The sequence below is a fragment of the Zootoca vivipara genome, chromosome 13 (genome assembly GCF_963506605.1).
Source record: "Zootoca vivipara chromosome 13, rZooViv1.1, whole genome shotgun sequence".
NCBI lineage: Eukaryota > Metazoa > Chordata > Lepidosauria > Squamata > Lacertidae > Zootoca > Zootoca vivipara.
In genome coordinates, this window is record NC_083288.1 from 23,273,619 (window position 1) to 23,296,746 (window position 23,128).

Consider the following 23,128-nt stretch of genomic DNA (forward strand, 5'->3'; position numbering starts at 1 on the left):
ATTTGTTTAGGTTCTTGTCTAGGATTGGCATGGGTGTTCTGATTTCCTTCCATTCAGGTGATGTTCCTGGGTTGCTAACATAGGAGCCAACTCCTAGGGGCCAAGGTCCCTTCGCACGTGCCCCCATAAAATATTTGAGGGGGCTGGACCTCCCCAAAGTTGATGGGCATTCCCATTAAAATGGCGTGTGCAGGCCACATCATGTAATCAATTACAGTATGCAGGATGGGGCTTGCTTGGGCCCCAGAAATATTTTATTCAAGTTGGCACCCCTGGTTGTTAAAGGGCTCATCCAAACTTCCTTTTGCACCATGCTTTCCAGGCACAAGTCAATGCTTTAAAGCTTTAAACCCAAGCAGGGTTCCCCACCCCGTCCCTGTGCTTTCCCCTGGAAAACCTGCATTCTATACAGTATTTGAATTGGAGCAATCGGCAATTGCTCTTTGCTCTGATTTGGCAGTAAAGTGCAGGTTTTCCTGGAGAAACAGGACCAGACAACAACAGGGATTTTTTAAAGCCAAGTCCTGTGCCTAGAAACATGGCACCAAAGGAAATCTGGATGAGCCCAAACCAAAGTGTCCCAGTGCAAGGAACACTGTCCCTCTAATCCCTACATGAACAAACCAGAAATATGTGCACCCCCTGGCCAGATTCAAGACATACATTTTTGTAATATACCCAAGCAAATCCACAAGGGGCCCAAGATTACAGTTCCATTCTTGTACACTAGGCAGTATATCATCGTAGACACTGGAAACTGACACCAGAATGGACTGATGGTTGGCAACAACCATATATGGCCCCAAACATTGCAGAAGTGTCCCTGACCCTGTCCTTTTCAAACATTCTAAAGCAAAATATTCACCCCATTAAGCAACTATGTTAAACTCAATATAAATTGTTTTGGTTAGAATACTAGATAAGATCCTGATGCAAAGTCAGATTGACTCAGCGGGCTTTGGCCCTCCTACACCAATACCTTCAATACTCTTGTACACGACACTCCCACATATCTCTGGATTTAGGATATTTGCAGTATCAGTGTGAAGGCCATCCCCCTTCTCCACCCTGGGATGTTCAGCTGCCTTTGTATGTTGCAATACTAAGAATATAAAAGCACTCAGTGACCTTCCTCAGGGCTGCAAATCTCCACGTTTGCTCTGCTTTCATCTGGCACCATCATGGAGCTGTTCGAGTGGGCCCTGTTTTTACTCGTCATCTTGCTAACTGGGGTCCTTTTCTTATCCCAAAGGAGTGCCACCTGCAATGTCTACTGCAAGATAGTGTTTTTCTATGGCTGGCTTGCAGTGACGGCCATCCTAGTGCCCCCTTGGGTGGCTCTAATCTGGGGGCGGAGAGTGGAAAACATGAAGTGAGTAGGCAGCTTTGGCTCTACCCGCATCTTTTGGGGATGGTCACATCTCTGGGAACAAGGTACCAAGCACACCCAACTGTTCCTCTTGAAACAGACCAGGGATGCTTGGGAACAGGATAATCACTTGAAATACTGTGTATCCCATTCTGGTTGATACCAGTCAAGAAAGTTATGGTGGAATTAGAAAAAGTGCAGGAAAGGAAACCAAAATCATCAAGAAGCTGGAGCAGCTCTCCTGTGAGGAAAGGTTACAGCATGGGGGTGCCGGACTACAGCTCCCAGAATCCCTGACCATTGGTCACACTGGCTGGGATTGATGGGATTCAGAGTCCAGCAACAAGGGAAAGCCGCAGGGTCCCCATCTCTATCTTAGTCTGCGAGAGACTAACAAATGGCAGCTTTAGCAGCCATTTCTGGGCTGGGACTGTTTCCTTAGAGACCTGTTGGGTGACCTAGAGAGTCAGCAGCAAAGTGGGAGTTGCGACAGTTGAAGGTGGCAGGGAGGGGATTGTATTTCCTTCTTCCCAGTAATTCATCTATTTTATTGTACTTTGTCCACAGTGTAAGCTTCCTCAATAATTTTGCTTAGGAGGCAAGGTAGGAACATGCAAATAAATGCAGTTCCGTGGTGTTCCTTGTTCACACTGACCAGCCTGCCTGCCTGTTTTCTGCCCCCTGCAGGATTATTTGCTTTGTGGTGCGGCAAATGAAATATTTCCTTGGCATCAAGTTCGCAGTTCAAGGCTTCGAGAATCTGAATACCGAGGGGCCATATATGGTTGTTGCCAACCATCAATCCATTCTCGATATTCTGGGTATGTTGCTTTTGGAATCTTTCACTGAAACTTATTTGGACAAGATGCAAATTTTATTAGGGGCATAATCCAAGCCCAGATCAAAGGGATGGGTGTCCTGGGGGGCAGGTTGGGGGGGCAGGTAGCGATATCCTGCTCTGCTTCCTGACTATGATAAAGATGAGGTGTGGGAGAAGGAAAAGGAGGGTGGGCTGCAGGACATGCACCCCCTCCACCCCCTTATCTAAGCCCAGGACCCCTCAGGCCTGCCCTGTCTCCTTCTTCATCATGGAGATCTGGATAGGCCCTCATGGACACCTCCCTCAACCCTCCACCATCTTAACCACAAATCTCTTCTCCCGGTCCTCCACCAACTCTATGGGGTCCTGGTCCCTTCGACTGCCCCAATAAAATATTTAGCCCCCCCCCCCATTTTCTGCAAATTTCTGCATCCCTCCCCTCAACCCTCTCTTAGGCGGGCACCTCTCCAGCAACCAGGGGCCAACCTCTTTCCCTGGCTTTTCTCCCATTACTGTCACTATTTCCAAGCTCATCTGAGCCAGGGCAGCGGGAGAGAGGTAAGCAGGCAGCAGGCAGGTGAACAGGCAGAAAGGTCTTGCGTACGGGCAGGAGCCGATAGGCAAGTGGGCAATGGGGAAGTCCTGCGCCCAGTTGCATACAGTGGAGGAAGGCACGATCCGCAGAAGTGTGGGGGAGGAGGAGAAAGCAGAGGGCACCCCCCAATATTTTGTTCAAGTTGGGACCTACATACCAAGGGCACCGGTTGCTCATCCTCCCATCCTCGCCCGGTCTACTGCTGTCCATGGCTCTACCTGAGCCCTGTATGTCTGCAACAGAATGGTTGTCTCTGCAGGAGAGGAAGGTGGAAACATAGGCTTTTGCTCATTGCGGCAAAATTTGTAGATCTGTCACTGTTTCACTCCATCTCCAGTCTCAGGGAGGGAGGAGGCAAGATGGGAGCACAGCATGCATTTGAGAGGGGGCAAGAGTTGCGAGCTTACAGCTCAAAATCAAATTAGAAACATTAAATTAAATGTTCCTAAATTAGAAACGTTAAAGTCATTCTGTTTTTTTAGATTCTCAATTAAGATTATCACTGATCATTGTGCTATGGAAGTATGATGAATGCAGAGCTTTTTTTCAGCGAGAAGGTGTTCACCTATCAGGTAAACACCATTGCCATTCTAAGAGAACAAGGGAAGCGTTCATGGATGGCATGCCTATCTCGCTTACAAGAAGGCCAAAGTCCATAAAGTTTTAAAAATCACATATAATTTTTACGAATGCACTATATAAGGTTTGGAACAAATATAAATCACAACTGGAACCAAAGACCCCTTGGTGGTTTTCGCAGCTAGAGGTGCATGCTGTCAAAAAACTTAATATGAGAACGAACTGGGCATCATATAGACAACTACTGGAAGAAGATCAAGAAAAACTCAGAATAAAACCCTTTGAGAAGATACAGCAATTTGTGACAGACAGGTGGCAATACCTGCAACTAAGAAGTGTGTTTAATTCAGATTTTAAAAAAGGTTTTGCAAAAGAGGATTCTATACTGAGCACCACAGTTTTACAAAATAATGAGAAAACATTGTCTATAATATATAATCTTTTATTGGATTGGGAATTGATGGATGAAGAAGTGAAATAAACTATGGTTAAATGGGCTCAAGATGTCAGACACGCAATATACTTAGAGCATGGGTAGGCAAACTGAGGCCCGGGGGCTGGATCCGGCCAAATCCAGCCCATGGACAGTCTGGAAATCAGCATGTTTTTACATGAGTAGAATGTGTCCTTTTATTTAAAATGCATCTCTGGGTTATTTGTGGGGCATAAGAATTCTTTCATTCCCCCCCCCCAAAAAAAATACAGTCCGGCCCCCCACAAGGTCTGAGGGATAGTGGACCGGCCCCCTTCTGAAAAAGTTTGCTGACCCCTTAGAGCAATGGGAGAAATTCTGGCGAGTAGATATACGATTTACTGCCTCTTATACGATTAAAGAAAATTCTGTTAAAATGTTCCACAGGTGGTATTTGACACCAGTTAAGCTGGCCAAAAGCTATAAATTGAAATCCAACCTCTGTTGGAAATGTGGCAAAGAAGCAGGAACAACAATACACATGCGGTGGGGATGTGAGGAGATTAAAAAAATTGGGGAGTAATACATGAGGAATTAAAGAAAATGTTGAAAATCCCAATTGTTAAAAAACCAGAGGCATATCTCCTAGGCTTGATAGGGAAAGAGATACCGCAAGTGAAAAAAAGAATTTTTCTATATGCAACTACGGCAGCCAGGGTAGTGATTGCTTCTAAATGGAAATCTCAAATCTTGCCCTCAAAAGAGGAGTGGATTTGCAAATTAAATAAATATTTAGAATTGGCAAAGCTAACCTCAATCATAAGATATCAGTCAAATCAAAAATTAAAAAAGTAAATGTTTCAAAGATTATATGTTAAAATATTGTTCTAAGAAAGATATGCTAATATGCCTAGAATAAAAATGTAAAGTATACCTATGAATTGGAAAAGAGAAAAGATAAAAGAAATACAAAGAATGATACATTTGGAGAATGCAAAGATAAATGTGGAAATAGAGATTTAAAGAAGTTGAATTGTGGCGGAGGGAAGCTGTGGGTGAGGGAGGGAGTATTATATGATAAGTACTAGCTGACCCGGCCACGCGTTGCTGTGTTTCTTTCCTGTGATCCCCCCCACCCTGTCCCGATCCATGACGTATCCTGCCCCTCCACCCTGGCTCATCCCTGTGTTTTGGTAGGATACCCTTCCCTCTGTTGTCCCTGGGGAGTGTTGGCCCCTCCCCTACCGGTATGTATCTCCATACTTGGCCCCCACCCTTGGAGAAGGAACTGTCAGCTTCTAGGTTCTATTTCCCTGCATGCACTTTTGTCTGAGCCTTCTGTTGTCCCTGGGGAGTGTTGGCCCCTCCCCCATGTACCTCCATACCTTGGCCCCCACCCTTGGAGAAGGAACTGTCAGCTTCTAGGTTCTATTTCCCAGCATGCACTTTTGCCTGAGCCCTCTGTTGTCCCTGGGGAGTGTTGGCCCCTACCCCCGGTATCTTCCTACATTGGCCCCCACCCTTGGAGAAGGAGCTGTCAGTTTCTGGGTTCCATTTCCCAGTATTTACTTTTGTCTGAGCCCTCTGTTGTCCCCTCCCCCCTGTATCTCCATACATTGACCCCTTTGCATGCATCGTGAACATTTCTATATATTTAGATTAAGGATCGGAGGTGATGATGCGCCCTGGGACCCAGAGAACTACTTAAAGAATCCCAACGGGGGGGTGTCAAATAGCGAAGCCCCACAGCCCCGTAGCAACAAACAGGCCAAGACAGAAGGAGGGGGGTCATATGGGCCACTTGGCGCGGGCCTCCAAATCCAAAGGTCAGCATATTCACAATCAGTAAAATGAAAAAAGTAACAAAAGGGTTAAAAACAGGGCCTCTGTCTGGCCCTGCAAGGGCCTGGCAACAGAAGGCGCATTCTGAAGCACCCGAGTTGTTCAGTTCCATTAAAAAACCCAGGAAGTGGCAAGGGAAAGGTAGGGGATTGTAAATGGGGTGGGGGTGGCCACTGCAAATATCTGAGGACTTAAACTGGGGAGAGAAAGTGCATGGTTGTTGTTGTTTTTTTAAAAAAAGACACAGAGGGTTGCAATCAGTTGTAGTATATACCGTAAAGCCTAGGTTAAAAGGGACACGACTGCCCTTGCTTAAAATGGCGCCAGAGCCTCGCATGTGACACAACGCCCACTAAATTATGAAGCGAAAACCCTTCGCTATGCCCCCAAGTGCATGTTAGGAGAAATGATGAACGATTGCCTAATGCTGCGAGGCGTTTATTAATGCAGCCGCCGGGAGAAGCTTTGGGCTTGGGCTTTGGGGGTGGAATGGCTGTTTTGGTGGTTGTTGGACAGTTGCTCCCCCCACCCTACATCAGCCCATGACCTATTTGGGCTCCTCCTCCCCCCCCACCTCCCACCCAGGGCTCCATTCAGGATAGTATTTAAAGGGCTGTAGAGCTGAGGCCAGTCTGTAAAATGGAGCCGAGGGAATGGGGGCCTGGTAGGGGCCTACATAAAACAGAGGCTGTGCTGCGGCCTGTGATCCATGTGCTTGTCCTCTCTCCCCCCCCCCCCCCGGGCCTAGTGGGGGCCTGGCAGGGGGCTACATAAAACAAAGGCCGTGCTGCGACCTGCGATCCGGGCACTTGCCCTCTCCCCCCCCCCCCGGGCCTAGTGGGGGCCTAGTAGCCTGACAGGAGCCTAGGGGTCTGATAATGGCCACCTTGGTGGTTTCAGTTGCTTGGTTGATGGTGTCATTTGGTTTGTGGGTGTGGCTTAGATTTCACAGGAAAGGAGGGGGTGGAGGAGGGTATAACGCCACTTGAGGACGCTGTTTGACTTGGTGGAAAACCAGGTTTCTACCTGCCCAGATGTGAGATGTCAGGGATTTTTGTCCCCAGCAATGCTCAGGGAGTGGCCTGGATCGTTGTGTCAAAATTTCAGGACGATCGGTCAAGCGGTTACAGAGAAAAGTGAGACCGACACTTTCAAGATTTTTACATTTATATATATAGAGATGTAATATTTGTTTTCAATGTTTTTGAATTGTTTTCAATCTTTTTTCCCTTTTTTGTTTTGTTTTCTGTATTAGTTAAACAAAAATAAACAAACATGCAAATAAAAAACACACATGGTGAGTTCTGGCACCTCTTTTTATATAAAAAATAGCACTGGTGAATGGCAATGTTTGGAATTCCTTTTTCCACTACGAAAGCTGAATGCATGTCCAGGAAGATGGGTTGGGAGCAAGGAAAATTCAGAAAGAATAATTTCTAGCCACAAAGCCTTCTCCACCTGGGGATGTCGGAATGACATGTCAGAATGCAAGTGACCCCCAAAGCCCCATTTAGAAAGTGTTTCTTCCTTTCCAAGGATTGCTGGAGGTATTTCCCGACCACTGTGTGATACTTGCCAAAAAGGAGGTTATGTACATGGGCCCGGTGGGCTTCGTCTGTTGGTTATCCAAATTCATTTTTATCGACCGAAGTAATAAGCGCTCAGCCAGAGACGCCATGGATGACGTCGCACGGACCCTGCTGCAGCAGAACGTGAGAGCACGGCTCTGGGAGGGGAGTAGCTGGGAAAGGATGGCTGGTGGGGGAGGAGTCAAAAGGTTCCTATGAGAGACTGCAGCAGCCCCTGGGATGGGTCTAGAGTGCATGCTTTGCAAACAGGATGGCTCCAGCTGCTGGCATCTCCAGCTGAGAAATATTAAGTAGCAGCATGTTGTGGGAAAGTTTCTGTACCCAAGCCCTTAGAGAGATCCTCACCTGGTAGAAGGCAGCTTCCTGGGCTCTGGGGTGGTGGAATATTTTGCTTTGCGCACTAGATACAGTGGTACCTCTACTTACGAATTTAATGCGTTCCAAACGCACATTCGTAAGTCGAAAAAATTTGTAAGTCGAATCCCATAGGAATGCATTGGGAGAAAAAAATCGTACGTCGAAGCAACCCTATCTAAAAATTCGTAAGTAGAAAAAATCCTATCCAAGATGGCGGACAGAGCTCCGTTTGTAAGTAGAAACATTCATAAGTAGAGTTATTCGTAAGTAGAAGTACCACTATATTTGGAAGAGGATTTTGACAGGTGGATGAGTGAAGAAAGGATGTGTGCCATGCATGACTATAAGGAGAATGTGGCTTTAGAGCCATCCGCCCCAGGGAACAAATGAGAAAAGATTCTGCCCTACTGAGGAACTGCAGCCGTTCCTGGGGGCAGAAGGGCACCCAGGGGTATGCATATCCTCAGTCCTGATGCAGTCTCATATTTTCTAACTGGTTTCCTAGCTAGACTGTTAGCAGCTTGAGTGACAGGCCAAAATACACTGGAAAGAGTGAGGAAATAGTAGCATTTCACTGTGATCTCCAAAGATGTGGTCTGTGTACACATTTTAATCTGTGGCCTTTTTTCTCTCCCCCTTTCTTATGCAGCTGAGGGTCTGGGTTTACCCAGAAGGCACCAGGAACCGGACGGCCACCATGCTTCCTTTCAAGCGAGGAGTCTTCAGTGTGGCTGTGAAGGCTCAGGTAAACATGTGAATTGTGAAATAGATATTTGTCTCATGCTGGTGGATTTCATTGACTCATGGGCTTCCATGAGTCAATCATGTTGGATTTTTTGAAGAGTCAAGTTACTTTGTTGTTGTTTAGTCGTGTCCGACTCTTTGTGACCCCATGCACGCCAGGCAAGTTACTTTAGAGCTGGTCTAATGTAAATACTGTCTTTTTAATAGAAACAGGTGCCGGTGATTTCTGTTAATTGCTCACAGGCGTGGGTTCTGCTCCTTGTATATAAGGCTCTGCCAGAAAATCTTCTGTATCTCTTAGTTAGATCTCTTAGTAGATCACTCTCTCAGTTAAATATCTCTCAGTGTGATTTAATTCTCAGTTTGAGATTCCAAGTTGAATCTTAGTAAGAGAGACTCTCAGTTTAAGAGATTCCTTAGTGGATCTTAGTATGAGAGTTGTTTAGTTATAAAGCTAGTTTGCTGTTAATTCTTGGGTAGTTTAATGGGAGTTATGTGGGAGTTTGTGGGAGGTTTGGAATGGTTTGAAGGTTGGGATGTGGGTAGATAAAGTTGCTAAGAGAGAAAGCATTTATCTTTAGTTTAAAGTCTCTTTAGAGTCAGTTTGTTTTTCAGTTAAAGAAACCCAATCATTTGAATTTTCATCTGTATACTTTTACAAGTGTGCAGCTAGTAAGGGGTTACATATAAGGGAGATAATACCCTATGCTCTTGGTGGTGCTTTCTTAGCCAGGTCGACTTCTGACTGCGTATTCTCTGTGTGAAGCATACTTTAAAGGGCCGCTGGAAACTGGGATATATGATTTAGGTTAAGCAGGTTTCAATACCCAGTTTTCTCCAATATTATTCTTATTATATATTCCCCCCTCCAAAAAAAAAAATCAATGCTACATTTTTGGTGGCAAAACTTGATTCATCATTCAGGTTTACCATTCCGGAACATTTGTCCCAGTTCCAATCTGAGAGACTATCAAAATGCCTACCAAATGGAGAGTCTCTCTCTTTCCCTATCTTTTTTTAAAAAATCATTTATATTGATTTTCCAATACAAACAGCCAATTAACATATAATCATATTCCAATTAAAAACAATAAACTAAAAAACATACCAAATTATAGTCCAAATTATTAATTACTAATTTTTTCCAGGCTTCCCATAGTCTGGACCTCTTGAAGAATATCTCTCATGTCTCGTTCCTGCCTTCTTCTGTTGTTCTCCTATTTTCCACATTCAAATTTTATGGCGTTAAAGTTCTCCATCCCTGGCTATGTGATTCTCAATCATGTTCAAAATCATATCTCCTTACATCCATCGAGTACAGCTTTATTTGTAAATATATATTTTTCCAACTGTCTATTTGCCAGCGCAGCTTTTCCTGACTTCATTCCAATCTTCCAATCCGGGCTGTTGTCTAAGTCTATCGTTTAGTGTTTAATGATGCAGCAACTCCCATGTTGTTAAGTTATTCCCATCCGGGCTGTTGTCCAAGTCTGTCTTTGATGTTAGGCATACTGTTTGCATATTGCAATGTAAATGAACTGTATTCCACAGTTATAAATCATTTGACGATCAATCGGCTTTCGGAGACTACACAATCCCCCCTCCTGGGCCCTAGGAGGGGGGCTGCTACACATCCATTTAGCCTTCTCTCACACACTTAATGAAGAAATTCTGCAAACAGATGGAATATTGTCCCAAACTATTGTCTCAAATCACTACAAAGTCAGCCAGCAAATATCTCCCACTTCCCTCGAAACAGGGAGGAACTCTCATTTTTCGGTGCTGCATCACAAGCGCCATCTTGTTTCTTCTTTTCTTTATCAAGTCTTTCAAACCAAATAAAGCTGCGCAGTTGATTATTTAATTATAGATAGAAGTCCATCTGTACTCAAAATAAATTAGGTTTCTTAATGAGGTTTGGCGTAGAAGACCAATTGTAAGTGTTGAGAATAAAAAAAAGAACATACCAATCCTCCGTAATCCAAAAACCATGATGAGAATCTCTTTGTAGTCTGAGCTTAAACACCAGGGACTGTACAATTCTGCAGGTTTTTTCTCAGTCTTCTTCGGTCCAGACTATGTCTGTTTATTGTCCAAATCTGATTATTTTATCAAACATATATTTCTGGCTATGAGAGTGGCTTCAGAGAGTGCCGGCCATGTCGTGCTCTGGGACCCAGTGTCCTGCCTCTTGCACAATGCAAGATGGCAATCTCGGACAATCTGCGGGTCTATGAGACAGTCCTCCCCCACCTGGGGAGTCTGCCAGGGCGAATTACCCTCCACATTCCTTTTTGCTTCTAGGTCTATTAAAGACTGTGTGTCGGTTGCCAACCATGCAAATAGATGTGAGATGATGGAGATTAGTGGGCAGGGCTAATGTCAAAAAAACAATGATGGAGGCTCCCTAAAGCAAGGATAAAGTTTCATTCCCCTGTGCTGCTTTGGGGGTGAGAGGGAAAGGATAAGCATTAGCGGGACACTTCTGCAGTCATGAGATTTTAGGTTTCCCAAACATAATACTACCAGGAGTGGGTGGTGTGGTGCCTTGGAGCTCTTAATTTATAAACTGCAGTTGCATAGGAGGTGGAGGAGGGCAAGGAGAAAGACCTTTGTTCATAAAGCTGGCCATTATCTGTTTTATAGAGCCAATGGGAGGCATTTCTTTCTGTTGGGCTCAATGCCATTATTTCAATATTTTGTGGGGAAAGAGGAGGGTGGGTTGGCTGGCCCACCCATGAGGCAAGTTGAGGTGACCACCTCAGATGGCATGATCCACAGGGGCAAGAGATCTGGCCTCAGGGAACACATCACCTGTTTTTTTTATAACAAGAATACAAAACTGAAATCTCGTAATGAACAACTTTGATTTATTTTAATTTGATTGAATGGATAGAGGATGAATTTGTATATATAGGTTATCCTAGTTTATATAGTACCGGTAGCAGAAATATGGGGAAGCAGTATTGTAATATAGCACTTGACGAACCCGAGAGAGAGATAAGTGGAAGTCAAATAGGGGAGGAGGAGATAAAGAGATATAAGTAAAGAGGAGTATGGAATGCCCTCCCACTAGAATGCCCTCCCACTAGAGGTCAAAGAGAACAACAATTACCAGACCTTTAGAAGGCATCTCAAGGCAGCCCTGTTTAGGGAAGCTTTTAATGTTTGATGGATTTCTGTATTTTAATGTTTGATGGATTTCTGTATTTTAGAATTTCTGTTTTGTTGGAAGCCGCCCAGAGTGGCTGGGGGAACCCGGCCAGATGGGCGGGGTATAAATAATAAATTATTATTATTATTATTATAGATGGAAAGTATGACACTCCCCTCCTTTTTTTCTTTTTCTCTTTCATGTTTTGTTTTTACTCGTAATTTATTTAGGGTTATTTAGGGTTACGAGTATTATGATTTAAGTTGGATTTGAAGTGAATGTATGAATTTAATTTTTAAGTTATAGGGTTATTATTTCATTATTTTTTCTTTCTTTCGACTATATATGATTTTGTATGTTATTATTATCATTTCAAATGTGTGTATGCGTTTATGTGTGTGTTTATTTTAATTTGAATTTCAATAAAGTTAAAAATTAATTAAAAAAAGAATACAAAACTGAAAAGGAATGAACTGCAGCTAAATATTATGTTCATTTTTCAGATGGTCTAGTCCAGGGGTCAGCAAACTTTTTCAGCAGGGGGCCAGGTCCACTGTCCCTCAAACCTTGTGGGGGGCCGGACTATATTTTGGGAAAAAATATGAATGAATTCCTATACCCCACAAATAACCTAGAGATGCATTTTAAATAAAAGGACACATTCTACTCATGTAAAAACATGCTGATTCCCGGACCATCCAGGGGCCGGATTTAGAAGGTGATTGGGCCGCATCCGGCCCCCGGGCCTTAGTTTGGGGACCCCTGGTCTAGTCCTTCCCTTGCCCATCCCCCTAATATTCTTAAGGGGGTCTCTTCTCCAGTCATCAGAGAGTAGCTGGAAGTGGGGAGGCAGAAAAAGGTCCTCCTTTCCTTCCACTATTGTCGTTTAGTCGTGTCCGACTCTTCATGACCCCATGGACCAGAGCACGCCAGGCACTCCTGTCTTCCACTGCCTCCCGCAGTTTGGTCAAACTCAAATTGGTAGCTTCGAGAACACTGTCCAACCATCTCATCCTCTGTCTTCCCCTTCTCCTTGTGCCCTCAATCTTTCCAAACATCAGGGTCTTTTCCAGAGAGTCTTCTCTTCTCATGAGGTAGCCAAAGTATTGGAGCCTCAGCTTCATGATCTGTCCTTCCAGTGAGCACTCAGGGGTGATTTCCTTCAGAATGGATAGGTTTGATCTTCTTGCAGTCCATGGGACTCTCAAGAGTCTCCTCCAGCACCATAATTCAAAAGCATCAATTCTCCGGCGATCAGCCTTCTTTATGGTCCAGCTCTCACTTCCGTACATCACTACTGGGAAAACCATAGCTTTAACTATACGGACCTTTGTCGGCAAGGTGATGTCTCTGCTTTTTAAGATGCTGTCTAGGTTTGTCATTGCTTTTCTCCCAAGAAGCAGGCGTCTTTTAATTTCGTGACTGCTGTCACCATCTGCAGTGATCAAGGAGCCCAAGAAAGTAAAATCTCTCACTGCCTCCATTTCTTCCCCTTCTATTTGCCAGGTGATGGGACCAGTGGCCATGATCTTGGTTTTTTTGATGTTGAGCTTCAGACCATATTTTGCGCTCTCCTCTCTCACCCTCATTAAAATGTTCTTTAATTCCTCCTCCCTTTCTGCCATCAAGGTTGTGTCATCTGCATATCTGAGGTTGTTGGTATTTCTTCCGGCAATCTTAATTCCGGTTTAGGATTCATCTAGTCCAGCCTTTCGCATTATGAATTCTTCATATAAATTAAATAAGCAGGGAGACAATATAAAACCTTGTGTAACTCCTTTCCCAATTTTGAACCAATCAGTTGTTCCAAATACAGTTCTAACTGTAGCTTCTTGTCCCACATAGAGATTTTTCATGAGACCGATGAGGTGATCAGGCACTCCCATTTCTTTAAGAACTTGCCATAGTTTGCTGTGGTTGACACAGTTCAAAGGCTTTTGCATAGTCAATGAAGCAGAAGTAGATATTTTTCTGGAACTCTCTAGCTTTCTTCATAATCCAGCGCATGTTTGCTATTTGGTCTCTGGTTCCTCTGCCCCTTCAAAATCCAGCTTGCACTTCTGGGAGTTCTCGGTCCACATACTGCTTAAGCCTGCCTTGTATAATTTTAAGCATAACCTTGCTAGCATGTGAAATGAGCGCAATTGTGCGGTAGTTGGAGCATTCTTTGGCACTGCCCTTCTTTGGGATTGGGATGTAGACTGATCTTCTCCAATCCTCTGGCCATTGATGAGTTTCCCAAACTTGCTGCCATATTGAGTGTAACACCTTAACAGTATTATCTTTTAAAATTTTAAATAGTTCAGCTGGAATATCATCACTTCCACTGGCCTTGTTATTAGCAGTGCTTTCTAAGGCCCATTTGACTTCACTCTCCAATATGTCTGGCTCAAGGTCAGCAACCACACTACCTGGGGTGTACGAGACCTCCCTATCGTTCTGGTATAATTCCTCTGTGTATTCTTGCCACCTCTTCTTGTTGTCTTCTGCTTCTGTTAGGTCCTTACCACTTTTGTCCTTTATTATGGTAATGTTTGTACGAAATGTTCCTTTCATATCTCCAATTTTCTTGAACAGATCTCTGGTTTTCCCCATTCTATTGTTTTCCTCTATTTCTTTGCATTGCTCATTTAAGAAGCCCTCTTGTCTCTCCTTGCTATTTTTTGGAAATCTGCATTCAGTTTCCTGTATCTTTCCCTATCTCCCTTGCATTTTGCTTGCCTCCTCTCCCCCGCTATTTGTAAGGCCCCGTTGGACAGCCATTTTGCTTTCTTGCATTTCCTTTTCCTTGGGATGATTTTCGTTGCTGCCTCCTGTATAATGTTACTAGCCTCCATCCATAGTTCTTCAGGCACTCTGTCCACCAAATCTAAATCCTTAAACCTGTTCCTCACTTCCATTGTGTATTCATAAGGGATTTGATTTAGATTGTATCTTACTGGCCCAGTGGTTTTTCCTACTTTCTTCAGTTTAAGCTGGAATTTTGCTATAAGAAGCTGATGATCTGAGCCACAGTCAGCTCAGTTTTAATCTGAAATCTTTGGCGCAGTACTGCGCCCAGAGCTCAGAAACTGCTTGCGCTAATGAAATTCCCTGTCCCAAAATGTGCCTAGAACAAGGGGAGTTTCAAACCCTGGTGACATCTGCCGCCTTCTCGGTATCTCCCTGCAATGTCGCCTCTTGTCAGATAGGAAGTGCTGCTGGTCTTCCATCCCTAGGGAAGAAATTGTGTGTGCCACCCAGTGCTTCAGAGCAGGCCCCTTTGCCCTCCACAATGTCCTTTGATTCCCACTTCACCCCTGTCAGGTAAGGCTGATTTGATTCCCCGCCCTGTTCCCAATGTTGATCTTTATTCCCGCCCCCCAACTTGAAAAAAATATTTGGGGAGGCCAGGGAACTTCGCCCAGCATAATTGATTACAAGACGAAGCACACACACACCATTTGAATGGGTGGGGCAACCCCCTCAAATATTTTATTGGGAGAATAAGGGACATCGCCCCCTCAAAGGTAGCTCCTGTGCATCCCTCTCCTGCTCCTGATCTTCACTCACATTTTCTTCCCTGGGGGGTGGGGGGTTGAGGGCACCAGTTTGTGGTTTGCTTCATGGCCAAACTGTCTTGGGCCACCTCTGGTTGGGTCAGCCCCAAATAGAACCCTTGTTCCACCTCAGGTAAGAGTCAAACTCTGTAAGGCAAGACCATCCCCTGTAGGCTCACCTTCCCTGTTAAAACGTTGCTTAGCGCCTTCTGGGTCTCTTAATTTCCCACTGTCTTTTGCTACACAGGTCCCCATAATCCCTGTTGTGACCTCCTATTATCAACAACCCCCCAACCTCAAAGATGGTCAGAGGCCTTTTTTTTGTAGAGGTGAGTCTAAACGACAGTCTTGCTTATTCGGTTTATACACTTCAACGTGAAGTGTGAATGCTTATTTTGCTTGAAAGCCTTTTCCGCTTGCTTTAATTTGAATTTGGTTAAAACATGCTGTATAGCCACTCCTTTCTCCTCCTCCATACAACACTGCCATTTTCGACCTGTTCTGAAATTTATTCATATATTATTCCTTTATATACCCATGTATAGACCACGGTTTAAGGAATAGGCTTGACAAGGCAATTTCTGCATAGAATTAAGTTGCACTGTCTCTCTTTCTCTCTGCTGCTCCCTGCCACCTTCAGATAAGTGGACCATCCAGATTTTGCCCAAGATAGAAACACGAGGCCTTGGGACAGAAGATGTTCCTGCACTTGCTGACAGCACACGGAAACTGATGCTGGATACTTTCAATGAGATCAGTGGGCATATAGTTTTAGGGAAAGATACCAGAGATTGAGTGCCTCCTTATCATGGAAGACTGGGGGGACCCACCAACCAGGAAGCTAGACAAGAACTTTGCTTCAGTCCAACAAGAAGAGGACAGAGGAAACGCCTCACTCCACCCAGACACAACTAAGCTATATTATGACATGATCCAGGCATCTCTCCAGCCCACACCTCTTTTATTTAAAGGAACAACAATTCTATATAGCAGCACTATTGAAACGTCTGATAGTTCCGCTATTCAGTCACCCATGCTACCTTGGGCTGAGATTCCTAAAGTTGGAAAGGTTGCTCTGATTTTTCGCCCACCAATTCTGCAATTATTGTTAGCTCTCATTAATATCTCACCTTTCCTCTAAAGAGCTGAATGTGATATATAAGATTCTTCCCTTCTCCATTTTATCCCCACAAGAAACCTGTGGTGTAGGTTAGGCTGGGAGATGGGTGACTAGCCCAAGATTAGCTAGTGAGCTTCATGACTAAGTTGGGATTTGAACCCTGGTCTTCCACATCCTAGTCCAACAGCCTAACCCTTCTCCTACATTCAGCTGTTGCCCTGTAATTTCAAAGAGTCTTTCTCTCTCCAGATTTTGTTCTCTCTCTCTCTCTCTCTCTCTCTCTCTCTCTCTCTCTCACACACACACACACACACACACGGTTTTACAATTTAATATTCAGGCAAATAACACAATATAACATTTATCATTTAAAAGAAAAAAGAACCCTTCCTCCCCATGATTTCCCTCAACTTCCACTTCTGGATCTTTAAATATTTACTACTTCTGCTTAATTGTTCTCGTTTTTATGATCTTGTATCTGAATACTATTAAAATCTTACCATTTTTATACCAAATTTTCTTTCATAATTACATCTTACACTCAATTCCATTCCATATTATTGTTTCTTTACCTTTAAACTTGTTTTCTTACTTTTAAGTGTTTAATCAAACCCTGCTAGTGAGTCCATTTCTTTACAGTATTTCTGTAAATACAACAGAAAAGGTTCCCAGTCTTTTTTAAAATCTTCATTGTCATTGTATCTGATTCTTTCTGTAAGTTTCACCATTTCTGCATATTCCATAAGTTTGACTTGCCATTCTTCTTTCGTTGGTATCTTGTCGTCTTTCCAGTTTGGGGCTAGGAGAATCCTAAACAACTTCTTCCGCTTTTTTGGTAATTCCTGTCCTAACAAAAATGCTTCTGGTTTTTTAACAAGTGTTATTTGAAACATCATCTTCAAATCATTATATATCATTTCCCAATTTTTTTATTACAATTCCACCATATGATAAAACGTACCTTCTTTCTCTTTACACTTCCAGCACTTATTAGAACTAGTTCTATACATTTTTGCAATTTAACAGTAGTTAAATACCATCGATACATCATTTTCATATAGTTCTCTTTCAAAGTTGTACAGGCAGTAAATTTTAAATTGACTTTCCATAATTTTTCCCAGTCTTTCATTTGAATATTGTGTCCCAGATCTTGTGCCTATTTAATCATAACACATTTGACCTCTTCATCTTTGGTTTTCCATTCTAACAATAAATTATACATTTTCTTCAACATCAGATTTTGTTATTTCAAAGCCCCTAACAAATGGACTCTGTAGTTATGGGCTTGACCTGAATGCATCAGGTGAACACAACCTGTTTTGAGATTTGCCACATCCAATAAAGATCTATGATAATTATGGGTCACAGGTTCCCCACCCCTGCATTAAAGCCCCTACATAGCTTGATCCATTAAGGAACCTACTCCCAACATCTTGCTCCACACCTTTTTAATCAGGGGAACATTAATCAAAGCTATGAACAAAGGAGAGAGGGATGTTTGTCTTTGATGCAATACAAGGAACACCCTATGACTCTGAAAGGAAATATATCTGTGCCCACTGCGTAATTCAGTATTCAACCAAAGTTTTGTAGCTTTGGCCTGGAGGGCTTTTGTTGTCATTAAAGGATTTCATACCTGTTAAGTAGTTTACTGTAGTGCTGCTGACAAGAAAAATAAAAGCAGCCAGAGAATAGTGTGAGGAGTATCAGAGGTACCCACTAAAGGGTTAAGCTGTGTGCTAGATGTCGCCTGACCACTGGGAGGAGGGAGCAAAGGGGAGGCCATGTTACATCCGGGTTACATCTCTTTGTTCTCTGTGTACATACTTTAGTTTGTTTTTTTTGGCAGGAATTTGGAGCTGTAAATCAATAAAACAATTAGTTTATAAGAAGGACGCTGTTCTTTGTGATTTATTATTGTGCGGCCCCTGCAAGCTCACACACAGACTTCTCGCTGCGACAGAAGAAGATTTGCTCTGCTATTCTTTGCCGAGAGCCGCAGATAAGGAAGCGGCTGGACTATTCTGATGTTTTGGCAAATTACTAATTACTCATTAGAAAACTTCACAAATAGTTCATTGGAGTTAGTATAATAACCAAACATGCAGGGCTGCCACCTTGAAGGGAGGTAACTCATGAAGAGGCCTCTCCACAGACATGCCTAGTGAGCTGCAAGAGGGCCAGGATAGCAAGAAAATAAGCCCAGGCTACGTTGCCCCAATGCACATACAGCTCATGCCACCAAACCAAGCGCCAGGAATTCTGAAATTCCATGTGACATCTCAACAAACCTGGTCAGCTGCTGCTTGGAGACTCCTGGGGCGCAGTTAGAGATTCTGACATGTTCAAGGGTAGCAAGAGGCCTGCTCGCTTAGCAACCACGAAGCGACAGGACAAAATCGTTTACTTCTTCTGCTGCCGGTATTTTGGCTTCTGCTCCTTGCGTTTCTGGGATTTCTTGAGGCGGCTGTCCACCACTTTGAAGTGGCCCTTGACTCCGGCCAGACCTTCCGCCCAGCGCCCTTTTGGGCCACAAGGTAGGTCACCTGCAGTTTCTCCTTGCCTATCCCTGCCTTCTTGTAAATGCTGTTATTGGAGAAGGGGGGAACACACAGGGAAAGTGGAGATACAAGCAAAAGGCTTCTCTTCAGAATCTCTCATCAAACCCAATCCTGCCACCTCTTGAGGAGAAACACAGGCCCTTGACCTGCCTGATCAACCACTTTGCTGTCACCCCTAACCTTCATTTCCAAAGGAACCCTGGCCTACTGCTCTCATGTTTATTGAGTTGCTATTTTACTTATTCAATTCAGATCCAGCCTTTCCTGCGAAATAGGGAGGTTATCCCTCCTCCCTGTCTTCTCACAAGAAGCTAGTGAGGTAAGTTTGGCTGAGAGACAGGGTCACCCAGTAAGCTTCAAGGCTAGAATATGGTGGCGAGGTTGCTTGTGGGGGCAAAGTACTGCCATCACATAATACACCTCGCTTGTGCGATTTGCACTGGCTGCCAATCCTCCACTGGGTCAAGATGAAGGCAGAGGCGGAGCAAGGGGGTGCAGTGGGGGCGGGCCGCCCCGGGTGTCATCCCGAGGGGGTGACATTCGGTGTGCTGCCCGCCCGGTGCCTGCAACTCCCAAGCGTACCCCGAGCAAAGCGGCACCAGCAAAGCAGCGCAGCTCGTCCTCTCCCCTGCCTGCCTGCCTGCCTCCTCCAGCTGGGAGCGCGGGGAAGAGGGGGAATTGTTCCTTCTGGAAAGCTGAAATGCTCACACTGACAAAACTACTACCATAGCAAAGGTAAGGTAAAAGGTAATGGACTCCTGGACTATTAAGCCCAGTCAAAGGTGACCATGGGGTGCAGTGTTCATCTTGCTTCAGGTCAAGGGAGCCACCCTTTGCCTTTCCACTGCAGCGGTAACTATTTATCTACTTGCACTGGCGTGCTTTTGAACTGCTAGGTTGGCAGAAGCTGGGACAGAGCAATGGGAGCTCACCCCATCACATGGATTTGAACCGCCAAGCTTCCAATCAGCAAGCCCAAGAAGCTCAGTGGTTTAGACCACAGTGCTACCCGCATCCTTACTACCATAGCACTATGTTGACAGGGGCTCTATGCCTTAATACAGGGGTGGCCCTCCAGATGTTGGATTCCCAACTCCAATAAACCCCATGGCCAATACGGTAGTTAAGGATGCTGGTAGTTGTAGTTCAGCAACATCAGGAGGGCTATCCCCTATCATGCAGATATTAAAAGGCACAGAGAAAAAGCTGACCATCCTTGAAGCCCAATTTAAATGTGTATGTGTATATGTTTGATTATGACTTACCTCCAAAGGTTTAGAAGCATAGCAGGTATCAGATTTAAATGAAATGCATGCAATTGGAGCACATCAGCGCCGCATGCATCCCAGCACTCAGAAAGCTGCTGTGACCAGATTGCAAAGCTCTTCATGGGTAAAAATCATTCACATCTGTTCCATTTTGGACACCACATTAGCAGTAGTTTTAGATGCACTTTCCAGTTTGTATGTGGGCAGGATCCTTAAAGTATTTAGGGCAATCACCTGCACACTTAATGGGGGGGGGTTGACAAAAAAAACCCATCGGGCACCACCTGACCTTGCTACGCCTCTGGATGAAGGTTTTGGTACTAACACATAAAACCCTGTACATCTTAGGACGAGGGACCTTGAGAGAATACTGCATCCATTATTTACCCAGTGGGCCACTGCGTTCTGCCAGAGAGCTTCTCCTTCCAGCTCCAAGGTTATCAGAAGCCTGCTCCACAATAACTTTTGGTGTGGGTGTTCTGTGGAGCAGCATCGCAGCTGAGATATGACAGGTCCCCATGATCGGCACTTTCCAGAAATAACTGAAGACAATTTTTGTTCCAACAAGCTTTCCAGGCTGGAGGAATAGGTCTCTTAAGTAGGTGTCCCCCTTTTTGTACTGTTTTAAAACTCATCTTCTCCTGTCTGATGTGCTGTTTTGTAATTGATCTTTTTTATATATACAGTAATATTTTATTAGGAAATTAGACATTATTACATACAATACTTTGCACACACTCAATCACACACACACATAATCACAATAAAAACAAAGACACAATATACAAATCATACAAACCCACACATTTTCTTACCCCACCACCACTTTACACCCACCTAATATGATAGACTTCCAATCGCATAACTGATCTCATTACATGTTTCATATGGCGATTGACAAACTGCACATACACTCAGAGCTTGAGCATCTTTCAGGGCAAGATCCCAATCTTTTTAGAAATGGAGATAAAGAGCTGAGAGAACAAAATGTTTAGCAGCCATGCCATTGCACAATGTTTAATCCTGCTATTAGTGCCCTTGATCATCAAGGGAGGTGTTCAAATTGTGCTTCAGGTGGATGGATTGCCAGGTTTAGAATTTTTATTCCACAGCAGTGATTGGCCAGTATCATCGTCCACTTTCAAAAAACGGTAGCAGCTTGTGGAGGGGTGCTAAGAGACAAGAGGGGAGGAACAGGACCATGGCATGGGGGGTGGGAGTTTAACCCTTTCCTCCCTGTGCTACTGTCTGACAGAGTTTTCCTCTCAAACAGCCATCATTCCCATGGGCATCGGCAAGCCCTAGGCTCCCACGTCCAATTTTCTATTAAATGCATCCAATTAATAACAAATCCAATCCAATCATAATCGAAATCAAGAAAAAAAACAAATTACAATCCTAATTATTAATTATTAAATTTCAAATGGACTTCCCATATTCTGGACCTCTGAAGCAATCATCTCACACAATTATAATTTCTACTTTCTTCTTGTTGTTCTCATATTTTCCACATTCCGATCTTAAACTCTCAAAGTCCTCAGTCCCTGGTTGATTGTTTTCATCATGTTAGACAGCCATATGACATCCATATATGCTTTCATCTGCCGAGTACAGTTATACATACATTACATACATACATACATACATACATACATACATACATACATACACACATATATACATTCCCTACTGTCCATTTATCAGCGCAGTTTTTCCTGGCTCCAGTCTTATCTCCCAGTCTAGGCTGTTGTCCAAGCCTATTTGAAGTTTAATGATGCAGTTGTTGTATTCTTAAAACATATTGTTCACAGTATACTGGGGAGTCTGCCAGGGCTAATTACCCCAATATCAGCCCTGAATTACTGGCATGGCTGGAGTCCGTTCGTGTGGGAGGCAGCCATTTCCCACAGCAGGAAAGCCGGAAGTCGTATCATGTCGAGGTCCTGATCCGGCTCTCACCACCACCACATTGCTGTTTTTAAAAGAAAAGAAAAAGACAGGGGCATTTGATGGCAAGCACACGTTTAACCTATTGCCCATTTTGGCCTGAGATCTCTTTAGAGGTAATGCAGCATTAAAAAAATAAAAAATGAAATAATGAATAGAGCGACTAAGTCTGGCTGACCAAATTATGGAGATGTCTCTAAACAAACAGCAGTCCCCTGCTATATTTTCAATTTAACTGAAAATATTGATAACTCACCTTTACTTGTAAAAAAAACAAAACCTGAGGCTGTTCACAACACAATACACAATAATACCAAAACCAATTGAAACAATATAGCAGCAGATGAAGACAGTTAGGAACAGCAGCAATCCCACTTTATAATCCCACGATACAACCCCCATGATCCTTGACCACTGCCCATTCTCAGAGCGTGGGCTTCCATGCAGTTACCAGACACACCTGAGAAACCTTTTGCTGGAATTTCCTTCCCTTGCTGTTGCAGCATGGTCTAATAGATGGGTGCATTTCATCAGAACTAAAATCCTACTTTGATTTCAGTTGCACTGATGAAATCCAGACTGCAACAGTGTGGGAGGCGATGAAGGTGATCCTAAGAGGGATTTGTGTAAGTGAGGCAACAGGGATTAAGCAAGAGAGTGCAACGTAAAGAGAGCGCTTAGAAACAGATTTTTTTTTTCTTTTAATGTAGAGCAGCAGCACAAGAGAAATAGAGGACAATATGTGCAATCCACCGAAATCTCGTGACAATATGCAGAAGGACTATCTGGACTAAAACACAGGAGTGTGACTTCATCTTCTAGAGCAGTGTGGCTTGTATGTTGTTCGTGTGGGATGTATCTTGGGAAACAACTTTATACTAATACTGATATTAAAATTCGATTTGGCAGGACAGGTTTTCTTCCGGTTCAATTAGAACAGCAAAGGGAGTTAAACAGAGCTGCATCTTGGTATGACTACTGTTCAGTCTTTACATCAATTAAATAGGCCAGGAGCTTTCCTCTTCATCTGATGTTTTCTCCCTGGCAGTTCAGAATCGGAATGCTTTTGTATATGTGGATCAGGGCCTACTGAAGATCTTGTACACTATATTTTATATTGTCCATTGAATGATTCACTCAGAGCTAAATTTATCTCCCCTTTTCAGGTCGCCCCAAAGGTCAACCAGATTATTTGAAAATTAAATGGCTGCTGGCAGATGTTGTTGCCCCTA

General features: G+C 43.8%; 1 protein-coding gene across 6 annotated transcripts in view; it reads left to right on the forward strand.

Moving 5' to 3' along the window:
• Positions 1 to 23,102, forward strand: part of PRR29 (proline rich 29) — a 40,275-nt gene extending 17,173 nt beyond the window's left edge. Inside the window, exons 4-9 of one of the 6 annotated variants that reach the window (XR_009558459.1) lie at positions 2,057 to 2,190; positions 7,154 to 7,329; positions 8,213 to 8,308; positions 15,248 to 15,329; positions 15,641 to 18,657; positions 20,298 to 20,470. Coding sequence is in view for 5 of the 6 variants with exons in the window: in XM_060281467.1 (XP_060137450.1) it covers positions 2,057 to 2,190; positions 7,154 to 7,329; positions 8,213 to 8,308; positions 15,248 to 15,329; positions 15,641 to 15,795 (643 nt within the window). In the remaining variant the exon portion in view is untranslated. Of the gene's footprint in view, positions 1 to 2,056; positions 2,283 to 7,153; positions 7,330 to 8,212; positions 8,309 to 15,247; positions 15,392 to 15,640; positions 20,471 to 22,611 lie in introns of those variants that run through there. The other 5 variants (XM_060281470.1, XM_060281467.1, XM_060281469.1 and 2 more) reach the window with 5 other exon arrangements.
• Positions 23,103 to 23,128: the final 26 nt, after the last annotated feature.